Source organism: Micromesistius poutassou (assembly GCF_964030765.1).
Source record: "Micromesistius poutassou genome assembly, chromosome: 12".
In the NCBI taxonomy this organism is placed as follows: Eukaryota; Metazoa; Chordata; class Actinopteri; order Gadiformes; family Gadidae; genus Micromesistius; species Micromesistius poutassou.
Genome location: NC_140282.1, coordinates 13,072,853 through 13,094,677, shown reverse-complemented (window position 1 = coordinate 13,094,677; position 21,825 = coordinate 13,072,853). Strand labels below are relative to the sequence as shown.

The 21,825-nt window shown below is 41.8% G+C and overlaps 3 protein-coding genes across 3 annotated transcripts; 2 read left to right on the top strand and 1 right to left on the bottom strand.

Moving 5' to 3' along the window:
- The first annotated feature begins 526 nt into the window (after window positions 1-526).
- On the top strand, window positions 527-11,136 carry LOC311356758 (E3 ubiquitin-protein ligase AMFR-like). Its single transcript, XM_084476613.1, has 14 exons — window positions 527-662; window positions 1,285-1,652; window positions 1,752-1,844; window positions 2,124-2,288; window positions 3,777-3,929; window positions 4,253-4,293; window positions 5,650-5,782; window positions 6,306-6,439; window positions 6,955-7,065; window positions 7,360-7,562; window positions 7,965-8,068; window positions 8,289-8,423; window positions 8,672-8,862; window positions 9,358-11,136. The coding sequence occupies exons 2-14, from the start codon at window positions 1,392-1,394 to the stop codon at window positions 9,518-9,520; spliced, it is 1,887 nt and encodes a 628-aa protein (XP_084332739.1). The 5' UTR covers window positions 527-662; window positions 1,285-1,391; the 3' UTR covers window positions 9,521-11,136.
- A 558-nt stretch (window positions 11,137-11,694) lies between these two features.
- On the top strand, window positions 11,695-15,682 carry gnpnat1 (glucosamine-phosphate N-acetyltransferase 1). The gene is made up of 6 exons (XM_084475964.1): window positions 11,695-11,830; window positions 12,603-12,779; window positions 12,875-12,937; window positions 13,531-13,658; window positions 14,267-14,328; window positions 14,535-15,682. The coding sequence occupies exons 2-6, from the start codon at window positions 12,626-12,628 to the stop codon at window positions 14,680-14,682; spliced, it is 555 nt and encodes a 184-aa protein (XP_084332090.1). The 5' UTR covers window positions 11,695-11,830; window positions 12,603-12,625; the 3' UTR covers window positions 14,683-15,682.
- A 951-nt stretch (window positions 15,683-16,633) lies between these two features.
- On the bottom strand, window positions 16,634-21,620 carry styx (serine/threonine/tyrosine interacting protein). Its single transcript, XM_084476119.1, has 11 exons — window positions 21,354-21,620; window positions 21,008-21,040; window positions 20,669-20,722; window positions 20,449-20,546; window positions 20,249-20,309; window positions 20,113-20,149; window positions 19,965-20,004; window positions 19,636-19,686; window positions 18,958-19,030; window positions 18,061-18,145; window positions 16,634-17,208 (listed from the first exon to the last, which is right to left on the bottom strand). The coding sequence occupies exons 1-11, from the start codon at window positions 21,411-21,413 to the stop codon at window positions 17,135-17,137; spliced, it is 666 nt and encodes a 221-aa protein (XP_084332245.1). The 5' UTR covers window positions 21,414-21,620; the 3' UTR covers window positions 16,634-17,134.
- Between the last annotated feature and the right edge of the window lie 205 nt (window positions 21,621-21,825).

The window sequence follows — 21,825 nt, the reverse complement described above, 5'->3', positions numbered from 1 at the left end:
TCATGAACTTTCAACTGGTCACTAGTGTGGGAAAGAGTCTGGTATGGTGAAGTGAAAGTGAAAGCATTCTTCAAAAGTTTCAAATCAAACCAGTACTTAGTCGTATATTCTTGTTAGCTTTTTTTTTTTTTTTTAGATTTGCAGTAGAACCTCAATATTATAACACAGTGATTTCCAAACAGGGGAATGTGTTTCTTGGGTTTACATTAAAAGTTTTCAGGGGGTAAATAAATATGTTGATTTTGTTTTGTTATAACTAGAAAACAAATATCAATATATTTGTGAATTTGACAAATATTATGTGGATTGTTGCTCATCAATAAAGTTAAGATTATAAATAACAAAATGGGTACTGTTATACCTATTTTAAGGAGCCGCTACATGATAATAGTGTAGTATCAGTGTAATATCTGGCAATGTCTGGTTAGGTATCGATCTAGGGGTACTGATGAGGCTGTGGGGATACAGAGCAGACATGACCATCAGTTATTGTGATGATCTTCGCGCATGCGCAAAACACGCTATCGGCCCACTCACGTCACGTAACCATTAGGCTGAAATAAACATGACGACGGTGTAAACACGGATCTCTCTACTCGAATAGAGATAGGTGATTAAATATAGCAAACGGAGTGGCTACAACGGAAGCACTGGGGGAAACTGTAAGTGTACGTTTTATCGTGGGTGAATGCATCTGTCTGATCTTAAGAGTTACGTCAGCTAGCTGCGTAGCCTACATTAGCACTGCGGCTAACTTATGCTAGCCTTATAGGTACAGGACAACTGGGTTATGAGTATGGGGCGTGAGCTCCTATATTATCATTCAAAAAACTATTATGTTACGTTTTGTACACGTCAGACAGGTAACTTGTAGCGCCATGGCGTCTTGAAGGAACAGGGTTTTAACTTTAGAACAGACCCTGCTTGATTTAACGTTGTGTTTGTGTCTCACTGTCTGCAAGCTGTCATTAATTCAGTTGTTTTAGTCCCACAGAAAGGTCAATGTATGTGTATGTGGCTTAATCTCAGTCACAGTCTTAAAGGGCTTCACAGCCCATATTTTGCGGCAACCCCCTTAAAACCCCAATATCTTCCCAATGATATGTGGTGTAATGGCATATAATCCTGTATTCTTTAAATGTAAGACATTCAAGGACTTCCAATCGTATATTGGGCAATAGGCAGCACACGCACGGTGTAACATTGCAGTTGAATTTACACAAGTGTAGATCCAATTAAAACCTGCACATTAATATTATTCAACCCGCTTTTCTCCTTCAACAGGTTGCTGGCAGATCCAGGCTGGGGATTTTTTTCCGTTCTGTACTACCTTTGGGGGTTTCAGTGCAGATTGATAAACTTGTTGGGAGACGTAGGACACCAACATCGCAATGCCGCTCCTTTTCTTAGAGAGGTTTCCTTGGCCAAGCCTCCAGACTTACACAGCATTGAGTCTGGCTCTGCTGGCTGGCAGCATCTTCAGCGCCTACAACACAGTCACCGAACAAGGGTTTGGAGGCTTGGAGACCGATGAACCCCATAGCCCAGCCGCGTCTGAGGTGGAGAGTGAAGACACTGACAATGATATAGAAGGCTCCGAACTGGCTAGCACTGTGCTGTGGTATCTGGTCACGGACAGCTTCTTTGTATGGGTGAGTTGGTGTAAGACAGAGTGTTTGGTAAATGGAGTGTTCCTGGTTGGTAATAAACCTTGACTAATATTGCATTTGTTGTTTTTATTTGTCTCGTAGGTGTTGGTGAACACATTTTGCTGCTCACTGATGCTCATTGCAAAGATGATCCAATGTGTGGTGTTTGGGCCCTTGAGGGTCAGCGAGAAGCAGGTGCGTTAATTCTGCTTGCTGTACTTATTGGTTATGTGATCAGGAAACAGGCTACAGCCATCTACTGTCTCTTCACGGTCAAAATTGATCTCCATGCAACCTAAACTTTGAAGCTTACTGGTCTACTGTGTGTGTGTGTGTCTGTGTGTCTGTCTGTCTGTGTAAAAATATATTTTTATATATTATAGTATATTTAATTTTTATTGACCAGGTGAGGCAATATCTTCCCATGTCTTATACATTGTGTGACATGTCGTGTGTTCTGTCCGTGGCCTGCAGCACCTGAAGGATAAGTTCTGGAACTTCGTCTTCTACAAGTTCATCTTCATCTTCGGAGTGCTCAACGTGCAGACGGTTGAGGAGGTGGTCATGTGGTGCCTCTGGTTCTCTGCCCTGGTCTTCCTCCATCTCATGGTCCAGCTCTGCAAAGACCGCTTTGAATACGTATGTTTTCCGTCTCTCTCTCTTAATCTCCTTTCCCCTGTAGTCCCCCCTCTCTCTTGCTCTCCCTCCATCTATCGTGCTCCCACTTACTCTATCTAGCTGTCTCACTTTCATTCTCTCTTTTTACTACAATGGTCCTGGGAGGGACCAACTTCAGCCAGACATCTTTAGATAAGTTCCGATGGGTGCTTTATGTATCCTAATTTTGTAGTAGTACCGTAGTACCATGAATCCACCGTGAGTTTATACAAAGTTTATACAATTCATCGGAAACATTTGGTTAATTGGAGTTCGCACTTGCTCTACCTAACATTCATTGGCTATCTCATTTTGAAAGTGAAAATTGTTCAGCCTGAAATGAATAAGGGAAGTCATTGAGTAAAATTCCTGGTCATGGGTTTTGTGGAGGATCATCATCATTTCAAATTAATTCTTCAGGGTGACACATGATGGAATGACGTCCACTACATCAGAGTTGGTTAAGAAACATTATTTCATCATGACTCTTTTGAAATATAAATAAATATAAAAATGTGATGTTATGGGGAAATGGTCCTCTGCTCATATATCCAGTTAGTTAATTTTATTGTATGATCCAATATTATTGGATAAGTTGTTCATTATTAGTTTCAGATCACATCTCCCTCATGTTGTGGCTGTGGTTGGACCACCATGTTGTCTTTCAAGCTCTAATAATAGCATCCTGCGCTTGCTCAGTAACTGATGTCAGAGCTGCATCTCTTGCATACGTACGTATCGGATTGTGTTTTGGGGGGGAAGTTAAAATATTTCAAAGCAAAGTACATGTGGTTTAAAAAAACACATCCCAATTGAAGGTTTCTAGCGACCACACTGAGAGGGTGTGCATGCCCAGAATGGTTTAGTTTTTTTTTTTTCTATAGTTTTCTGTTAGTGTTTCTGTTAAAGGGAAGGTTTTTGTTTTTTCCTTTCCCCAGTTGAATCCCTTGTATGAACTATCTTTATAAAAACAGCCCCTCAAGCTAAGTATTTTCTGTCTGCAGAGCGTTTTTTTGCACAGCACTGTTCAGTTCATGATGCACTTGCACCAGACCCCTCTATCGATGTTTGTGTACGTCTTGATCATTGCACATTATTTATGGAAAGTAACATGTTAACAGATCACAAAGGTGTGTTTTGTGATGGTACACTTCCTAATTACCAGTACAGCATGGGTAATGATATCTCATTGATGGCATTAATCATAAGACTTCATGATAAAGAGCAACAGTTCCCCTGTTCTTGTGCTAACAAAGTGATCCATTTCATGTGGGGGGTAAAGGGGCGGTAAAGTGTACTGGGTTTGATCCCCCCCATATCTGCAGCCTAAGCTCTAGGCATCCTAGAGCCCTAGCCCCATACCTCTTAATGACATGCCTCTGCATTCTCCGTAAGTCGCTTTGGATACAAGCATAAATTAAGTTGTATTGGTAATTGTAGCAATGTTGTGTGTGTTTGGCTTCCCCACAGCTGTCCTTCTCCCCTACCACACCCATGAACAGCCACGTGCAGGTGCTGTCCCTGCTGGTGTCCCTGCTGCTGGGCTGCTGTGGCTTGGCTGTGGTCTGTGGCCTGCTGGGGGCCACACACGGCATGCACACACTCTCCTTCATGGCCGCAGAGGTGAGAGAGAGGGGTCGTATGTAGCCTTCTTGGGTTGTAGCCTTCATATGTTGTAGCCTTCATATGTTGCCTTGCTATATATTCTTTCTTTGTTGTCCCCATCGTATGTTGTAGCCTTCATATTAGGCTTATGCTAATTTGCGATCAGATTTGTATATTGACAATTAAAGAGATGATCAACAATTAGTTTTTGTCCTATGCCTATTTGAGAGTGATTTTATCCTGCTTACGTTCAAAACGTACTCCATAAAGAGTAGACTCTGTCCAGACATAGTGCTCTTCCTCCTTCAAATACTAATATAATATGATGTTTTCTTTCTCAGTGTCTACTGGTGACTGTGCGCACCGGTCATGTCATCATGAGGTAAGGCCTTTCTCTCTCTCTCTCTCTCTCTCTCCAACCCATGCGCTCATCACCAATGTGTGAAACGGATTGTTGTTCCAAAAAAGGGAGGAAGAAACATGAGCAAGCCGACGCTAATCAAGTAGAGAGTACATCAGAGTACACAGTGATTTTAAATCAATACTGCATGTTGTACTTGAGCTTCAGTCGCTTTTAGCATACTATTTCAGGCAGGGAGGTCAGCCAGTTAGTCGTATCGGATCACCACGTCTCCATATTAATCCTGACATCCGATCCAGTGGTTCTGGCTGATGTTGAACCCAGTGCAGATCAGGAACATGGGTGTGATAGTAGTATAGTAGATAGATGGATAGAAAGAAGGGTACTCTATTCATCCCGAGGGGAAATGTAGTCGTAACAGCAGCAGACACATTTTTTTTAAATAATAAGACATTTGAAAAAGACCAGTAGTGACACAGAAAGAATATAATAAAATTAGCAAATATACAATATTTGGAATTACAGTATTATCTGTACAATAATAATAAATGATGTATATCAAAGTACTGCAGTGCAACTCTACATTTCGATTTTAAGATCCCCAAGATCCTCCACTGACTGGGCCAGCCAGTGGAGGAGTTATACTGCACTACAGTGCATTGTCCTACTTCTTGCACTACTACTCGAAAATCAAGCCGTGGCTTGTATCCTGATTTTGTGAACCAAAACTGTTGTTCAGGCTTTTTTTCAAGAGTGGTTGAAAAGTAGATTTTGCAAACACAAATGCTTCAAAGAAAAATAATCTGCTCAGTTTTCAGTGATTTGCGTTTCAGTGATAAAACATAATGTAAATTCCATATGCTTATTTACGTTAGAGGTCTGTGAGTAAAGAATAACCTTGTAGAGAAATTAACATTGGCATCTCTTGATAACTGACTAAAAATCAAGGACGCCCGTTTTCGACCATGTGCTCTAGGTCCATGAACGATAATGCAAAGCCTCTGCGTACAAATGAATGACTCGCAAGATAAAAGATGCCTTGTTTTTCAAAATCGGTCAAAGACTGCAGGGTTTAAGTCAAGCTTTTGTCTGCATTCTCTCCATTTTCTCATGGATGCTTACTCAACCATCAGTTTGTGCTGTCGTGGCCTTTAAGGAATATCGTCCTATTAAACAATTTTGTTCCGGTTTCACATCAGCATCATGTGGTAGTATTTGGGTTGTGGGCAAAAATCTGTGATAAGATGCAGCTTATCCTACAGAGCAGCTTATTTGTTGTATTTTGATACAACCCTATTTTACCGCTCCTCCAGCTTATAGAAAAATGCTGCTTTATTTTTGGAAGATCTGGTATGTATTTGCTCTCCTCCCATCCAGATACTCCATACACCTGTGGGACCTCAACCACCCTGGGACCTGGGAGAGCAAGGGGACGTACGTGTACTACACAGACTTCATAATGGAACTGGCCATGCTCTTCCTGGACCTCATGCATCACATCCACATGCTGGTAAGGCCCAGAAAGCAGCACCCTGTAAACCAGTGTGAGCACCTTGGCTCAGTCAAGGAAGAAGCCCACTTTGGCTTCTTCCTTGACTTCCTTGGTTCTATATTTCCTGCACAGCATGTTATAATACCATGTTGCCTTCGGAAGATGAATTATGCCTTTTTACTGTAGGGTTATTTAAATAAGGTAACATAAGTGTGTTTCTATGCTTTTCTATATACCTCTTGCCTTCTGAAACAGAAAACACTACATATGACCAATTATATTCAGATATTTTGAGATTATTCAGATATGTTATTATCATTAGATGGTACATCTGACGGGGTTTATTGTAATACATTTGAATATACATATCTTTATACAACAAAAATGTTTATATTTAAAGCAGTGTTCATTATAAGAAATGCTACTCTTTCAGAAACTGATAGTTGTGGGGGGGGGGGGGGGGGGGGGGACCTCCCCTCTGCGCCCCCTATTCTCCTTATTTGACCCCCTGTTCTCCTCCTCCCTCTCCTCCTATGACCAGCTGTTTGGGAACATTTGGCTCTCCATGGCCAGTCTGGTGATCTTCATGCAGCTGCGCTACCTTTTCCACGAAGTGCAGCGCCGCATCCGCCGCCACAAGAACTACCTGCGCGTCATCGACAACATGGAGGCCAGGTGAATAGAGGCTCACGCGCACAACGCCTCCACTGGTGGACTTTAAACCAGGGGCCAGGGCACTGGTTCCACATCGGCGGTGTTTGAGTACTCACTGAAAGGCACTGGGTTTGATTTCCTATGTCATTTGCTTAACCTGTATGCACCCTTTGAACAAGACGCACTATCCCCTACCTTCTCCGTAATGACCTGGATTTGAATCTTCTATATGTCACTTTGGGGGGGAAAGAGCATCTTAACTTAATTTACTTAGCTTCAAAGTAATCAATAGTGCAGTAGTTGGGGTGTTCAACACTAAACTGAATGGCACTGGGTTCAAACCCCTAATGTTCGCAAACATACCCGACTGTACATACCCTGAGCAAAATGCCCTTTCCCCGCTCCAGGATAACATGCATCTGGAGTCACTTTTGATAAAAGCTCCTGCTAAATCCCTTAATGTAGTCTTGCACTGTTCAGCCCTGATCTACCACTGGGTTAGAAAAAAACGTCTTCTCCTGTCTCTCTGAACCAAGGTTTGCAGTGGCTACTGAGGAGGAGCTGGCAGTCAACAACGACGACTGCGCCATCTGCTGGGACGCCATGGTGACGGCGCGCAAGCTGCCCTGCGGACATCTGTTTCACAAGTAAGTCGAGGATCAGGGTCCGCTAAGGGCCGCTAGACTGTAGGGATACGGCCTACATTGTTGGACATTTTGCACCTGCAACAATGACAAAATTGAGAGGCTTTAGAGGTGGTTACTACACAGAATAAGATAGGATGGTACTTTATTGGACTTAATCTGGTGCTGGAGCATTCAGTATTCCGGCCAATGTGTATTTATCAGGGCCGTTGCTAGAACTAGCACTTTCGGACTCCTCGCAATGAATTCATATTAGAAATCACGTTAGTGTGTCACAGATTACACTGTGTGTTACAGCTCCTGCCTGCGCTCCTGGCTGGAGCAGGACACCTCGTGCCCCACCTGCCGCATGTCTCTGAACATCTACGGAGACGGGCCCCAGGCAGGCACCCCACAGCAGCCCCCAGCGGCCGCCCTGGGAGCCAACATGGGCCCCGGGGCCCCGCCGCCCGAGGCCAGACCACACGTCAACCAGCACAACCACTTCTTCCACTTTGACGGTGAGGCTGGACCACTGAAAGCTAAACAGCTATGCTGGAATCAAATGAATCCAGCTACTTTCAACAGGTTGCCCTCACAAAGTCACCCTGGCCAAAAACCTCACCTGAACAAACTCCTCCAGACTCAATGCCATCAATATCACCAACAGAAAGCACAGATTTTCTCTACACCTGCACTAGAGCAACCACGTTAAACATTTTCTTTCTCTACGATTTTCTATCGATATAAAATACAATAAAGAAATCAAAATCTGATTACGCTAATGGTATAGGCGCTTAATAATGATCATATTGACGATAGAAAATACAATTCTTGTGGACGTGACCACTCATCACAATAGTAGTCATATATATTCACATGAAAATGCTTTTGAAAAGAACATGAATGAACTGTCCTCCCAGGCTCCCGCATCGCCAGCTGGCTGCCCAGCTTCTCTGTTGAAGTGATGCACACCACCAACATCTTGGGCATCGCTCAGGCCAACAACTCCCAGCTCAACGCCATGGTCAGTCCTCCATGCCTCCACTCTCGGACGGTGCTCTCTGACATAGATCCATTTTGTTTGCTTTATGCTATTTCTATTCCCCATTCTTACTATAATGTTTTTGCTCTGAGCAGAGCACCTGTGACAGTGACAATATCCCTCGGGATCAATAAAGTACTCTATCCTCTCCCTGCTCCACCCTGCTTATCCTTCCCCACCCCCCGCCCTGTCCACCTCTCAGGCCCACCAGATCCAGGAGATGTTTCCCCAGGTGCCGTTCCACCTGGTGCTGCAGGACCTGCAGCTGACCCGCTCCGTGGAGCTGACCACTGACAACATACTGGAGGGACGCATCGTGGTGCCTTTCCCCACACAGGTAAGAAACGGCACATTCACCGTACATCATGACTTAAAGGCTGTCAAGTTCTGGTCAGTTGGTCGACATGCACTTTTTCGAAAAAATATAAATGAATCCATAAATCAATGTGTCCACCAACCACCTTCTTGTGTTGCCCCCCCCCCCCCCCCCCCATTGGCTGTGCTTTTCCTTTGAGACCAAACCTCAATGTAAAGGACACGGCAGTGTCTCGGGTCATCATGGTCATTGCTGTGTTCCCTCCGCAGGCTGCAGAGCGGGCCCCTTCCCAGGCAAACCCAACCTCAGAGGACCAGCCGGGGCCCAGCGGGTCAGCTGAGCCAGCGGCCCCTGAGCCGGACAACATGGAAATCCGCGGCAGCCGCTTCTCCAAGTCTGCGGACGAGAGGCAGTTGATGCTGAAGCAGAGGAAGGAGGAGTTGTTGCAGCAAGCACGCAGGTGTGGTGCAACAGTCACACATTGCATTCTTGTGTTAATTTGTCCTACTGTTGTGTGATTGTCGCGGTCTACAGTAGGGGCCACCAAACCTTTCGTGTAATGTCTCCCCCTGTGGAGGTACTTTGGGCCACAGGACCCACCAAATATTTTGTGCAGTAAAATAAGCAAATCATTTAAGTCTGATGTCAAGCAAGTGAGATCCTCCACTTGTGTCTATGTATATATTTCTGCAATACAGTATTCTCCATGTTATGTCTTTTAATATACTATTGGTCAAATGAAACTGACAACACATGTTGGCATCCCCTGCATATATTTTTTAAAATGTTTTCAAACCTGTGTATATTGCGCCCTTCCCACGACCCATTAATGGTTTGCGACCCACAGTTTGAATATGACTGGTCTACAGCCATTCCGTGCACCATGGGTTAACAGTCCTGTCCTTAACGTGTGTGTTGTGTGTGCGTGTGTGCGTGCGCGTGCGTGTGTCTTCAGGAGGTATAAGAAGAAGAGTCCCGAGGAGCAGGACGAGGAGCTCCCCCGTCTGGAGGACCTCGTCGCCAGCGTGGTGTCCGACCCGCTTGCCTTGCGTCGCCGGACCATGGCGGCGGCGGCGGCCGAGAGACGCATGCAGACCCACCAGGACCCCGCGCCCTGAGGACCCGAACCGGCCCACGCACATACCCACAACCCATCGGCACCACGCATCAACACCATCCACACCATCCGTCGACCACACCACCCGTGCATGGAACAGCCATGCCAATTAGTGGCGCAAGCATGGCCTTTGGCTGCTAATTAAGCTGTAGCAGGTTCCCCCCCCCCCCCTGCCACCCCGTCCTGAGAAGCGGCTCGGTGAACGGCGTTCAGTTTCAGAGCTGTGTTCTCTTATTTGAGGAAGTACTTCTTAACACAGCGAAACCACACGTTAAAAAGACCCTCAGAATACAGCGGGGCTAGGTTAGAGGATCTTGTTACTTGATCACAATTTGATTCACTTGTTTAATTATTTTTTTTCTGTTTTTCATCTAAAAAAAATCTATTTTTAATGATACTGATTGGGCGGGGAGGGGGATGTATAGTCAAGATTGACAAACTAATATATTTTTGTTGCGTTTTATTTTATGAGATGATTTTGAACTGTGAAACTGAACTTGGGTTGAAGGCGGTATCGCACGTTCCTCATTGATTGGTCGTCAGAGAGAGGCAGACCACGTCACTTTAGTATTTAGCTTTCAAATATGAATGTATATCAAGCGGATGCTGCAGAACTCAGTGTGTAACCCCAGTTTGTACTGGGTTTGTTTGTGGGCGTCCTTACATTTTTAAGGTAAAGCCCTTTTTTCATCTGCAATGATCTCTTCAGACAAAGTGATTTGAGGCTTGTGATGCCTAGTATTCCCACATTGGGGTATAGTCTACCCCCTCAACCATTTCTGATGTCTCATGCAGCACTGTTTTGAAGCAGACGTCAGTATTTTGTGGGGCAATGTGTAAATATGTGTGTGCGTGCACATGCATGCCTCATTTTGTCCACACATTCATTCTGTTCCTATAGTTGCTATGAATTTTCTATAGCCTTTAGTCATGTAAGATATTTGTCTTTCTCTGCTGACAAACTGTTGGTAATTGTGATTGTTGATGATTCTGTGAAAGTAACAACAGGTTGGCATGTTGAGAGATGGCTTGAGAGGGGAATCCTGCAATCGTACATACAGGTTTGTAATGGTGCGGAGGTTCACGTTTCTATGTCAACAATGTACATAACCCCCCCCACCCCCCTCCTGTGCTCAGGTCATCTCAATGGTTTATTTGCAAGGCATCTAGACAGACAGTCATGACCATGCCTAGGTTTTCAGTGTTGGGTGTTTGTGATTACAAGTACGCAACCCACCCTTTTTTGAGTTGTGTCAAATCCGAGAAACGTTTTTGTTTCAATACACTTTATCCCAAAGATATCTCACAGACTTCCTTGGAAGAGAAACATTTCTTGTTTTTGTCAAAATATGCAGGATTGCTATTCAGATTGGATACAATAATTGAAGATAGTTTTGGTGAAAGCGTATTTTCTTTGTTTCATATGTCCACCACAGTTTCCTTTTCGTTAGTTAATTGTTAAGCATTACATGTTTAATTTTGGACTTTGCTTTTTGCTATTTTGTGCCTAAAATCAAGAAAGGGGTCGTGTACGGATTACTGCTGTAAATACTGTAGTTTTTGTAAAGTGAAAAGTGTAAAGACTCAATAAAAACGAGTTCCTCTACAACTTTTTAACAAAACCCATCCAGTTGGTCCCACTTACTTTGTCTGCTGCACTAAACAACACCAAAACAGTGATTCCAGATGGGGGCAGATCATGTTGTGACTAGGATGCTTCGACTCCATCTGACAGGTAGGCCAACTAGGTTTCATACCAAATGTACTGCTCGAGCAAGATGCCAGGCCCAAACCCACTCCTTAATGACATCTGAATTCCCTATACAGAGTATGGATAAAAATGTTGATATATATTTAAATAGTATTGGGGAATTTAAATTCTGATGCTGGGAAATTTCGAATATTTTCATGTACATTTTATTATGAAATATGCAAAGGATAGCCTAAATAAAAATGTATTACAAACTGGAAACCAAATTGAATATTTAATTAAAATAACAACTAAAATTAAGAACCAAATCAAAGCCAGGTGATAAAAAAAAAACCCAAACATGATTAATATATTGCAAATATTAAAGTAGCTTTGAATTGAATACACTTTTTCCTAGCTGGCTGCGTCATTAAACCGCGCCCATTAGCCCTTCGGCAGCATGTCTGCCACGTCATATAGAAGGGCACAACTTGAAACCACGCCCCCTGGTTGCCGATATGATGTGTCAAACAACCTAATCGGCCAGGTTTTCATTCAATTATTGGCTGCTAATCCACTGTTAACGCAGTTAATACTACATCGCCTGATCTACACGTATCGGTAAGTAGAACGTACCTGTTTTAGCTTGCCCAGTGATGGTAATATTGAAGAAATACTGAAACAATACTCAAATAAAAAGCTCTTGGCAGCTTGATGGTATCTGGGAGTTTTACGCCAAAGAAAACAAGGTGCTGCATTAGCTATGAATCTGAATATGAACATACATATAAATTATTATGTGGTCGACAGATTGGATCATGAAGAATTGGAATACACAACTTGAAATGAAAATACAGAACGACAACGTTTAGAAATGTATGTAACGTTATGGTGTTGGTGTTTAAATCTGATGAATTGTCGAATCCGAAAGTAATAAGATAACTCTAAGATAATCTATAACCTTTGACACGTTGCTTCCGACAACACGGTTGAGATAGATCACAATCAAACACATTCGGGCCAAAGATCATATAACAAGGAAGTGATTATTACATTTGCTGGTAATGTAATAACATTAACGCAATATGGTTTAATTACGGTTATGTGTGTACTGTAACGTTCAAGTTACATTTAGGCTGTGCCTCCGTCTATCCTCCGTCGGTCCGATGATAGTTTAAACAAATGGGAATACTCTGTTTGCCTGGACAAAGTGCTATGTGACTCAAGCTAAAATAAACATTGGTTAGGTTATAAGCCACGTTGAGACCATGGGAGGGGGAAAGGTCCTTACTTTTGAGAAGGTCACAACATATGATTGTTTAAAATGTATAAAGAAGAATAGTGAAACAAATGTGTCAGGGGTTTATCCTGTAAATCTCTATGTCCCATTTAGGTTCACTGAGCACAGACTTAGAAATGCTGCTAGACGAGACTCCACTTTTTCTGCCCACTCTTCTTAATGAGTTGGACTGGAACACCAGCACTGTGTCTTTCTCGCCCCCCATCTCCCCCTCGAGCCCTGGGCAGGACCTGGTGCTCAGACCATTGTGTCTGGCAGACTTCAACAAAGGTACCGTTCACACACCCAATTTTAAGAAATCTGGATTAAGGTATCAGCGGTCCTTGATAACTATCATGTGTATTGTTTTGTCCTTTCTTTTTCAGGGTTCTACAAGGTGCTTTCCCAACTCACCTTGGCAGGTGATGTCACAGCAGAGCAGTTCATTAGTAAGTCATCGTTGGGGCTCAGCTAACTCACCATAAAATGTACCATAAAATCCAACTGTCCAAACTATAAAATAGCATCTCACTTTATTGTCCAACCGGGAATTAACATTTTTCTGATGTTTCCTGAAGTTTAAACAGATCAGATCTGTGCAAGTAATGTTTAGTAACCTATTTCAAACAAAACAAATTACTTTTAGTACACATTCAACAAAGACAAACAACGACATTCAGATCAAGGAACTTTAAAGATCTAAACTTAATACCTACACTTAATTACTGATCTAACATCTTTCCATTTCTAACAAATCATGATAACCGATGACCTCAATTTGTCCATGTAGTTGCATCCTTTAGATATAAAGGGCATCGAGGAGCAGTTAGGGGTATGGCATTTTTCTTAAGGATGCGGACAGATACAGGTAGTCTGCGAACATTGGGTATTGAACACTAGTACCTTTATTATTACCCCCACATTATCCTGGCTTTTTTATTCAAACCATTTAACATTTCTCTATCCATGCATCCATATGTCAACAAATTATATGGTTAATCATCACAGAAATCAAGAGCATGTGCTATTTGTTTCCACTCAGAACATTTTGAGCATATGAAGAAGACTGGAGACTATTACATCGTTGTGGTGGAAGACACCAGCCTTGGGCAGATTGTCGCCACGGCATCCTTGATAATTGAACACAAATTCATCCACTCCTGTGCAAAGGTACGCTCATGCTCATTGAATGGCCAATGTTAGTCAACCACATAATGTGGCAAAAAGGATAGTTTTAGTTAAAGACTACACCAGTTCAACTCAGTTCATGGCAGGTTTTAAACTCATGTTGAATGGATTGCACAATAACGTTCAAGACAGCAGATCACAGATCAACAGATCACACATTTGTGAGGTCAGGTAAATTACTTTTAATACTAAACTATTAAAAGGTATTCTACACATTTTTTAGTTAGTTATATTTACCATCATCTTTAATTGTTCTTAGCCTCACCTGTAAGTAACATATTATTTCCATAACTAAGCTTATGTAACCTTAAAGTAATCTCCTATAAGTAATCTTTTTTTATATACTCAAAAATGTACCATAACTTCTAATTGTTCCTAATATTAGCCTCACCTATGAATTACTGACTAGAATTTGCAATTGTGAACTCTGAATTAATCGTACTCTGATACTGAAAACTGTGTTGACCTTAAATTAGTAGAGATTTGTTCTCGCTCACAGTTTAAACTCTACTTATGATTTCTGAGGCAGGCGGATAAACTCTTTTTCATTAAACCATGGAGTTGACAGAGTGCTGTTTGATTGTTTCCAGAGAGGACGAGTGGAGGAAGTGGTAGTCAGTGACGTGTGCCGAGGCAAGCAGCTGGGGAAATTGTGAGTTTTAGACCAAAGGCTCGTCTTCCCGATCACAACTCGGTTGAACTGACATAATACCCCCCTGGATTTGAAGGATGCATCATAGCTGGATGTGTAACATGACACTCTGAAATAGCTTCATAATGTCCTTGCAATGCATTCAAATGGAGATAAGTGAATAAGTTCTCAAGGTAGGTAACTCTTTCTCACTCTCTCCACTCCAGGCTAGTTTCAACCCTGACTCTCCTCAGTAAGAAGCTGGACTGCTACAAAATCACGTTGGAATGCAGCCCCAAAAATGTCACTTTCTACCAAAAGTTTGGCTACTCTGCATCGGAGGACTCCTACATGCAGCATCGCTTCTTTGACTGAGTTTTTTTAAAAGGGTGGGGGGGCTTGATGCTGTCAACGCTAATTCATTCAGATGTAATCCTCACATCTGAGTTAATGCCTTCTGGTACTCAAAGAAAGATTGCCCCATTTTTTTCCTCAAACGGTGAGTGTCCCTGTCCATGGACCTAACACTTGAACTTTCCTGATTTCTCCGTCTGTCAGACCCTACATCCTGCCATGTCGGTTACCATGGTTACCTCGCTAGAGTTTTGAAGGAAAGAATGTGATTCACCTTGACTACACCGTGCTCTCGCTCTTATCCCAAATGCATCTCGCCATAGGGTAATTCTATGCAACTGAAAAACACTGCAGTTATTGATTGGGGAAACAAGAATGGCTGAAATGTCTTCAACTTTCTTGCTCTTCACTGTAGCTTATATACATCTATCAATAGCTGTGTCATTGTATATCAATATCCTATAGGGTCCTGTCCCTTTCTTAATGAAAAATGGTGGTGAGTTCACAAGCAAAAGCTGTTTACATTGATTATATTTATGTGTCAATTCAACATTTCTTTCAAATATATAGTATATTTCTCTTTATGGAAACGAGGAAATGCATCAGTTGACTGCAGAATAATTTTGAAGGATACGAAGATCTTTCACAACAAACTTGATCAAGACATTATTTTGTATTTATGCATATTTATTTTCTAAGTGTGGGTATTTGTCCTCTTGGTGGGTTGTTTCAGAAACCACATATTCAATGGTTCAAATATGTTTATAACATAACATAACATGTATTTCTTTCAGTTCAACCTCTTTTAATATATTTTATATTGTAGATACAAAAGTATATATTTTATAATATAGCTAAAAGCTATTAAGCTATAGCCTTTGGAATATCAATGAATGGTAAAATTAGATACATCATCACAATTGTGATCCGGATCAATGGTGTGGGTAAAGTTTCTTATGTTTTACAAATATGACTGCGGCCATTGGGCATGGATATCATATTTAATGTTATTTAATTACAAATAAATTGGGATTTGGTAGATGTGTACATCCTAAGGTTACGTTTTTCTTCTTTTGCAACCTGCATATACCAGCTTGGATTAGGTTTTAATGAGTTCAGACAGTCTGCTCTCTCCGAATCACAACTGCTTCACAATCTCCTAGCAATGTGTTTAACTAAAGTATGTTCTACAAAGATACTTAGGAAAATGTGAAACAATTTCAAGAAACTTTCTTTTAAGTGTTCAAATCTTGTCTACCAAATGGAAAAGTAAGTCAAACATTTGGGTTGGGTTGGGGTTTTATTCCTCAAATCTTGAATGATAGAATCACTTCTAATCACTCAGCCGTTGACTAAGAGTCTGGTCATTCCAGATGCAGTGCAAAAGGGGGGGGGGTAGGGTCGATCAAGATGAAAAACCCCATGTGGATCCAGGATCCGCCTTTGGATTTGGCAAGGAACTATGGTCAGCCGGGACCTACTCAGACTTTGTCACAGGCTCTTTTCTCAAACGGTTTATGTCCCTTCATCAGGCTGAGCTGTTTACTCATTGTGCAGTGACCCAACACTGACCTTTGGCAAAGGCACCCTGTGTCAAATACCAGCCTGGCTTGAATGAATATATTCTCATGTGTAACCCGTTTTCAATTGCCCCAATTGTGGGAACCGCATGGTTCATTCTGTTAAGCACACCAGCCACCAACTGAGTTCTCATTTTCAAGGTTTGAAAAAAAATAAAATTATGCTGAATGCTTTAATGACCCAAACGGTTATCTAGGACGAGGTTAAAACATGCCAATTATCTATGGTTTGTACTCAATTTGTTATGAGTATCTGTCTGGTTCCCATCTGGTCTGTTGTGATGCTTAGCACAGAAAATTTTCAAAATATATTTGTTTTGTTTAAAAAATAAAACACTCCATGGGTCTATATACAAATTAATACATAAGAAAATCACCATAAGGTCTGACATCATTTTATTAAGCAGTTGACATGTTCTTTTTTTATTATTAGTTTCTTACTTTGCCACAAAAAGCTGCATGTTAGTCTGTTACAACAACATTTCTGAAGCCGCTTGTGACGTTCCATTTAGTCCATCCTCCAGCCCTTTGCCTCCCCCCCCTCCCCCCTGTGGTAGACCACAATAATAATTCAAGTATTGAAAGTGCATTATTGCAATACTGTCCCGCTGCAAATGCAAAATGCTTTAAATACTATAAAACTGCAAAAAATCTCCCATCAGTGCATACAGCTCGAGGAAAACAACGAAAAAAAAGCAAGAAATAGAATTACAGAACAATGTTATCAAACCCCGTCAGCTGTGTCTCAGACATTACAGGCTGTCCTCCCCCCGCTCCCTCCCCACCCACCCCTTCCCGTTAGAAAATGATCAAATATTTACATTTTTAATCCCAATAAAAATGTAAAAAATAGAGTGCACTGGGCTTAGCTGACAGCGACGTGTCAGTAAAAGTCATCCATTCTGCGCTGCCGTGACCTGCATGCCTCCCAAGTCCTCGTCCTCCTCAAGACTCCGCTTACGCCCACCTGCATACCAGAACATCAACAACCAATCAGAAGTCACCAGGAAGACAATCAACACTGATTGGTGGGCCGGAGAAAATCTGGATTAAATTGTTCTACTGGACATGGACCAATGTGTTGGTCATCAAACACATCAGTTGGAAAATTGTAAAAAAACAACAACAACAACAATTTAATTTAAATAAGATATGCCAAATATCTTATTTAACATCTAATTCATCACATTGGTTTAACATTTAACATTTCATATAATAACATGCCCCCTGCTCCATCCCTCATCCCTCCATCCCTCAGCAAGTAGCAGTTTTACTTTAAACCTTGTCATTCACTAAGTAGGATATGATCTGAATACCAACTCATGTTGTCTTTACCAATAATTAAGTCTAGGTCGAAGACAGAGTTTGGCCTCTGGCCTCTGAAAGATGACTCATTTCAAGTAAAACCGGATATCAGGGTGGGACTGAACATAGCTCAAGAAGAGCCGATGTGTTTGCGTCACTCAGGAGCGGCCATTGTGAATCATGGAAAGTTTTAAAACGCAGGCTTGAGTAGTGTTTTGTGTTTGTTTGTTGCCAAACTTCCCCCCATCACAGATGAATGCAAGCATTCACGTTAACGCTATTAATATCAGAACCTATTCTCGGATACAGTACTGCTACTATTTTATAGCAGAACTTCTGGGGGAAGTATGTACATGCTTAATGATCCCTGTCTCCATCAACATGATTTGCCGAAACAATAACTTTTAGACCATTTCGGACATCAGGGATTGAACCCAGTAGGTTGTGGCTGGGAGTCTAACTTTCCTGCCTTAATGTTTAGCTTATCAGTATAGATACACATGGCTGTGCTCACCTTGTACCACAGAGAAGGACCTGCCCAGCTGCATCGGTGACATCATCTTAATGGTAAGCTTCGCAAGGTAGATAGCTTCGTATTCCTAGAAGAAAGCGATCAAACATGCGGGGGGACAATTAATACTCATTAACAGCAATACAAATGTTTAATCGAATCCACTTGCCATCAGTGCTTGAATTGGGCAGGAGCCCGTCATCAGTATGATATGAGCACTTCCAATCTTTGTAGCTACGCAAGTACTGCGTACCGCCACTTATTGGTGAATTTAGGGACACACGATGGTTACATTTCATGTTGTGGAATGCCAAAGGAAAGTGGCCATCAACGGTCACAACCGATTTAGATAACGCTACTACTGACAATCACGGAAATGAAAATCAACGTACCTACATGAGTGTGAGCATGTGGCCCTAATCACTTAAAGTTTAAACCAACCATCACCAAATGAGAGGCATTTGCAGATATGCTATGCTGATCAGAGATGGTTGTCTTGAGCAAGGCGCAAGTTGAGGAAACATAATTAAAGAAAACATTTGCGTGTTTTTTTTTAAATTAGCATTGTTTTCTTTTGTATAGAAAACTGGAAATAATGGCAGTATAGCTTAACCGTACTGGTTGGACACTTATCTAAGTAAACAAGCCAAAAACAGCCCTTATAAAAGCCATGCCTTGCAGATGCTGTTTTACAGTACTGGCACCTTTTGATACAAATTGAAGCACCGCTTGCAATCACTTCATATAAAATGGTTTCATGGGCCGCAAGCACCTGTTCCGGCATGTGCTGGTGGGATGATGTTATTTTTAAAGTATTTTTATGATAGCAGTCAAAAGCCCAGCATGCCTGTAAGAAAAACGTCCAAAATCTGTAGTTTGATACCCACTTCATAGGCCTACCTGTAACTGATGCACAAAGCCCACATTAGGGTTGATGCAGAACCTGCGCTCCTGGACATGACTGAAAGCATCCCTGCGGAACAGAACGGACCCTGTTACAATTACAACTACAGTGATATTTAATAGTGAAACATCAAACTTAAAAATGTATAATATGCAAGGATCCAGCCAGCTCCTCTTCATTTCGTAAAACGACCTCCCTCCCTACTCTCTCCAAACCCTTTCTCCCACCCTCAAAAAGCGAAAAGCAAAAAACCTAACCCTAACCGAAAAAAACCCCCCATAAGATTGCTTTACGCTGCTGCAGTCGAAGCTATTAACCTAGATCCATGTCGCCTTAAAGTTAGCATCTACATGATAGAATGTGTTTTAGAGCACATACAACAATAAGGTGTGATATCTCTAACACATAGACACTATGTAAAGTGCTTTGGGTACCTTCAAAAGTGTTTTACAAAAGAAATTAATTATAACTCATTTAACTTTTCTAACATCTGTTAATTAGCAACGATTGCAGAGACAAAATGGATGAAAAGGGTCTGCAAAAATATAAGCCTGCATAGTTGACCGTCCATATTTTAGTGAGGAAGACCAGTTTATGCTGTGATACAGGACTGGAGCTGAAGGTCATTCATCAAATGTTCTTTGAGAAATGTAAGTGACTTTAAGGAAACACACCTGTATTTCATCCCAAACGTCTCCATTAGGTATGCAATCACTAAGGCAGCACTGGAAAGGTCAAATAAAACAACTTTATAAATCCACTGCGCTGTTGACACATTTCAGTCAAGCAGGGATGTATTCCATGTTTATACATTAATGTTTAGTTTTTTTGGAATACACCATGTAAAACTAGTCATGTATCATGTACCAGACACTGGTACAAAATCAGCCTACTTGTTCTAGTTATTTGTTGTGGTGAGCACACAAAATATATTATTTCAAAGCAACATGTTTCTACACAAACAACCAGGAGACGACAGTAGAAGGAAGGCAGGGTACTCTACCTTCTTGATATCCCTGCGTTACCATGAACTAGTACTTTTCCTGTGGAGAACAACAGGTAACAAGTATTGACTTAACTGTGTACCAGTACCAAGGGCCCTCATAATAGTGATTAGATTAAGATTTTTCCGAAAATTGTTGCATCATTACCTCCAGTATCTATAGAGCTATCGATAAATTCTTTAGTCTGTTGAGGACAGAATCAAATTAATGTGTGTACATTGTTGAAAACGTTGATTGTAGTCTACAGCTATGTGGAAACCAGTCAACAAGTCAAACAACTCACCATAGGGAAAAATCGTATTATATTTTCCACTGGATTGTCAGCAATATCTAAGACAAGGTATCTGAAAGAAAAAAAAAAGGAATGCACATATGTCATATTGATTTGAAATAAACAAACAAGACATTTTATCTTCACTGCAAAACACATCAATTCACATCGATTAATAATAGAATGACACCATTTCTCGGTTATGTTCTTACCTAAATGTGTGTTGAAAATTAGGCTTAATAAAATTGGCTTCGATATCTTGGCGGACACATACAACATGCGTTACACCTTGACTCTCCAGATTTGGCAGCTGGACATATAGGAAAAATTAGATGGCATGAGGGTGAACAAGTACAATAACTAGGGCCATGTTGGTTGTTCTTGTGTAACTCGGAAAGGTATACGTTTTAAAATTGTGCCAAATATGTGTACCTTGCTCTTCATTGCAGCAGAGTAGGGTCCTAAAAATAAGCCTGGGAGTATCTCCTGTAAATGACACAATGTGGTATAAACATGAACAATATTATATACGGGATTAGGTTGTAGAATTCACTAACTTGGGATTGTGTTCAGTAATCAAAGATCATTCAAACATCTGAATAACTACTTTTAATAATATAACGTCAGGCACATTATATTTCAAGAAGTAATACCAATACCAACGACTCGTTGGTAAATAAACGGAAAATCAATAACATTTGCCATGCAAAGATTTGCGAATCACAGTATTTAATGCAGGTAAGCGTGAGTTTAACAGGATTTGGGAAGTACCTGCATCTCCCGCCTCATGGGGTAGGCCCAGTCCTGCAAGAGTGGAACATGAACGGGATGGGGGTGAGAAATACTTCAGTTAGTAATCTCCATGGAGGGTGTGTGTCGATATGCTATGTGGCTAATGTCTGCAGGCTACAACATTAGCATGCTATAGACTAGACACAAATCTCGCTGAATGCATCTCATCTCAATTTTAGAAAACATCAAAACAGTCCCAGGAATGTTCGGCTTTCGGCATTAACTTGTTGTTCTACGGCTACACTTGCAGGCAGCTAACATTAGCCACAGACACAGACACAGGGCATTCCCCCCCCCCATCATGCTACAGCTCCTGTCCACCCACTAGGATGTCCTCTTTGGACGACGGGAGAGACGGGAACCGAAGCTTGTTCTCCTCCTCCATCCTGGAGCTTGTTCGGGCGCCGGCGGCCCGGCTATACACACACGGTATGTTGTCGATGCTCCTGGTAGCCGATTAGCTGAAACACGGTTGCTGCTGCGACTTGTTTTGAGACTCCACATGTATGTCCGCCATGCTGTCCTCTGACAGCTGTGTCACGTGATCACTGATCAGTCCTCTCCGGCTCTCGACGAATGGTTGAGTAGCGCGTAGTGATGGCAATGCGATACCGAAGCTATGTGCTTTGAACCCTTCGCTATGAAGCACTGCTTCGGCGCTTGCTTCATGGAAATAAGCACGTGACGTATGACGTCCGAAGCAGAAACTGTTTCGTTTCCTCAATGAACGACCTGACTGGTTCACGATCCAATCAGCTGATCGACCCATTCTGACAGGCTGCGACGTTTTGAATTTG

Coding starts and splice junctions, on each gene's coding strand:
- LOC311356758 (XM_084476613.1), top strand. CDS start 1,392: ATGCCGCTCCTTTTCTTAGAGAGGTTTCCTTGGCCAAGCCTCCAGACT. Junction 3,930..4,252: donor TCTCCTTCATGGCCGCAGAG/GTGAGAGAGAGG, acceptor TTTCTTTCTCAG/TGTCTACTGGTGACTGTGCG. Junction 8,069..8,288: donor ACTCCCAGCTCAACGCCATG/GTCAGTCCTCCA, acceptor TCCACCTCTCAG/GCCCACCAGATCCAGGAGAT.
- gnpnat1 (XM_084475964.1), top strand. CDS start 12,626: ATGCTGCTAGACGAGACTCCACTTTTTCTGCCCACTCTTCTTAATGAG. Junction 12,780..12,874: donor TCTGGCAGACTTCAACAAAG/GTACCGTTCACA, acceptor TTTCTTTTTCAG/GGTTCTACAAGGTGCTTTCC. Junction 14,329..14,534: donor GGCAAGCAGCTGGGGAAATT/GTGAGTTTTAGA, acceptor TCTCCACTCCAG/GCTAGTTTCAACCCTGACTC.
- styx (XM_084476119.1), bottom strand. CDS start 21,413: ATGGAGGAGGAGAACAAGCTTCGGTTCCCGTCTCTCCCGTCGTCCAAA. Junction 20,547..20,668: donor CTGCTGCAATGAAGAGCAAG/GTACACATATTT, acceptor CTATATGTCCAG/CTGCCAAATCTGGAGAGTCA. Junction 20,150..20,248: donor TAATACGATTTTTCCCTATG/GTGAGTTGTTTG, acceptor TGTCCTCAACAG/ACTAAAGAATTTATCGATAG.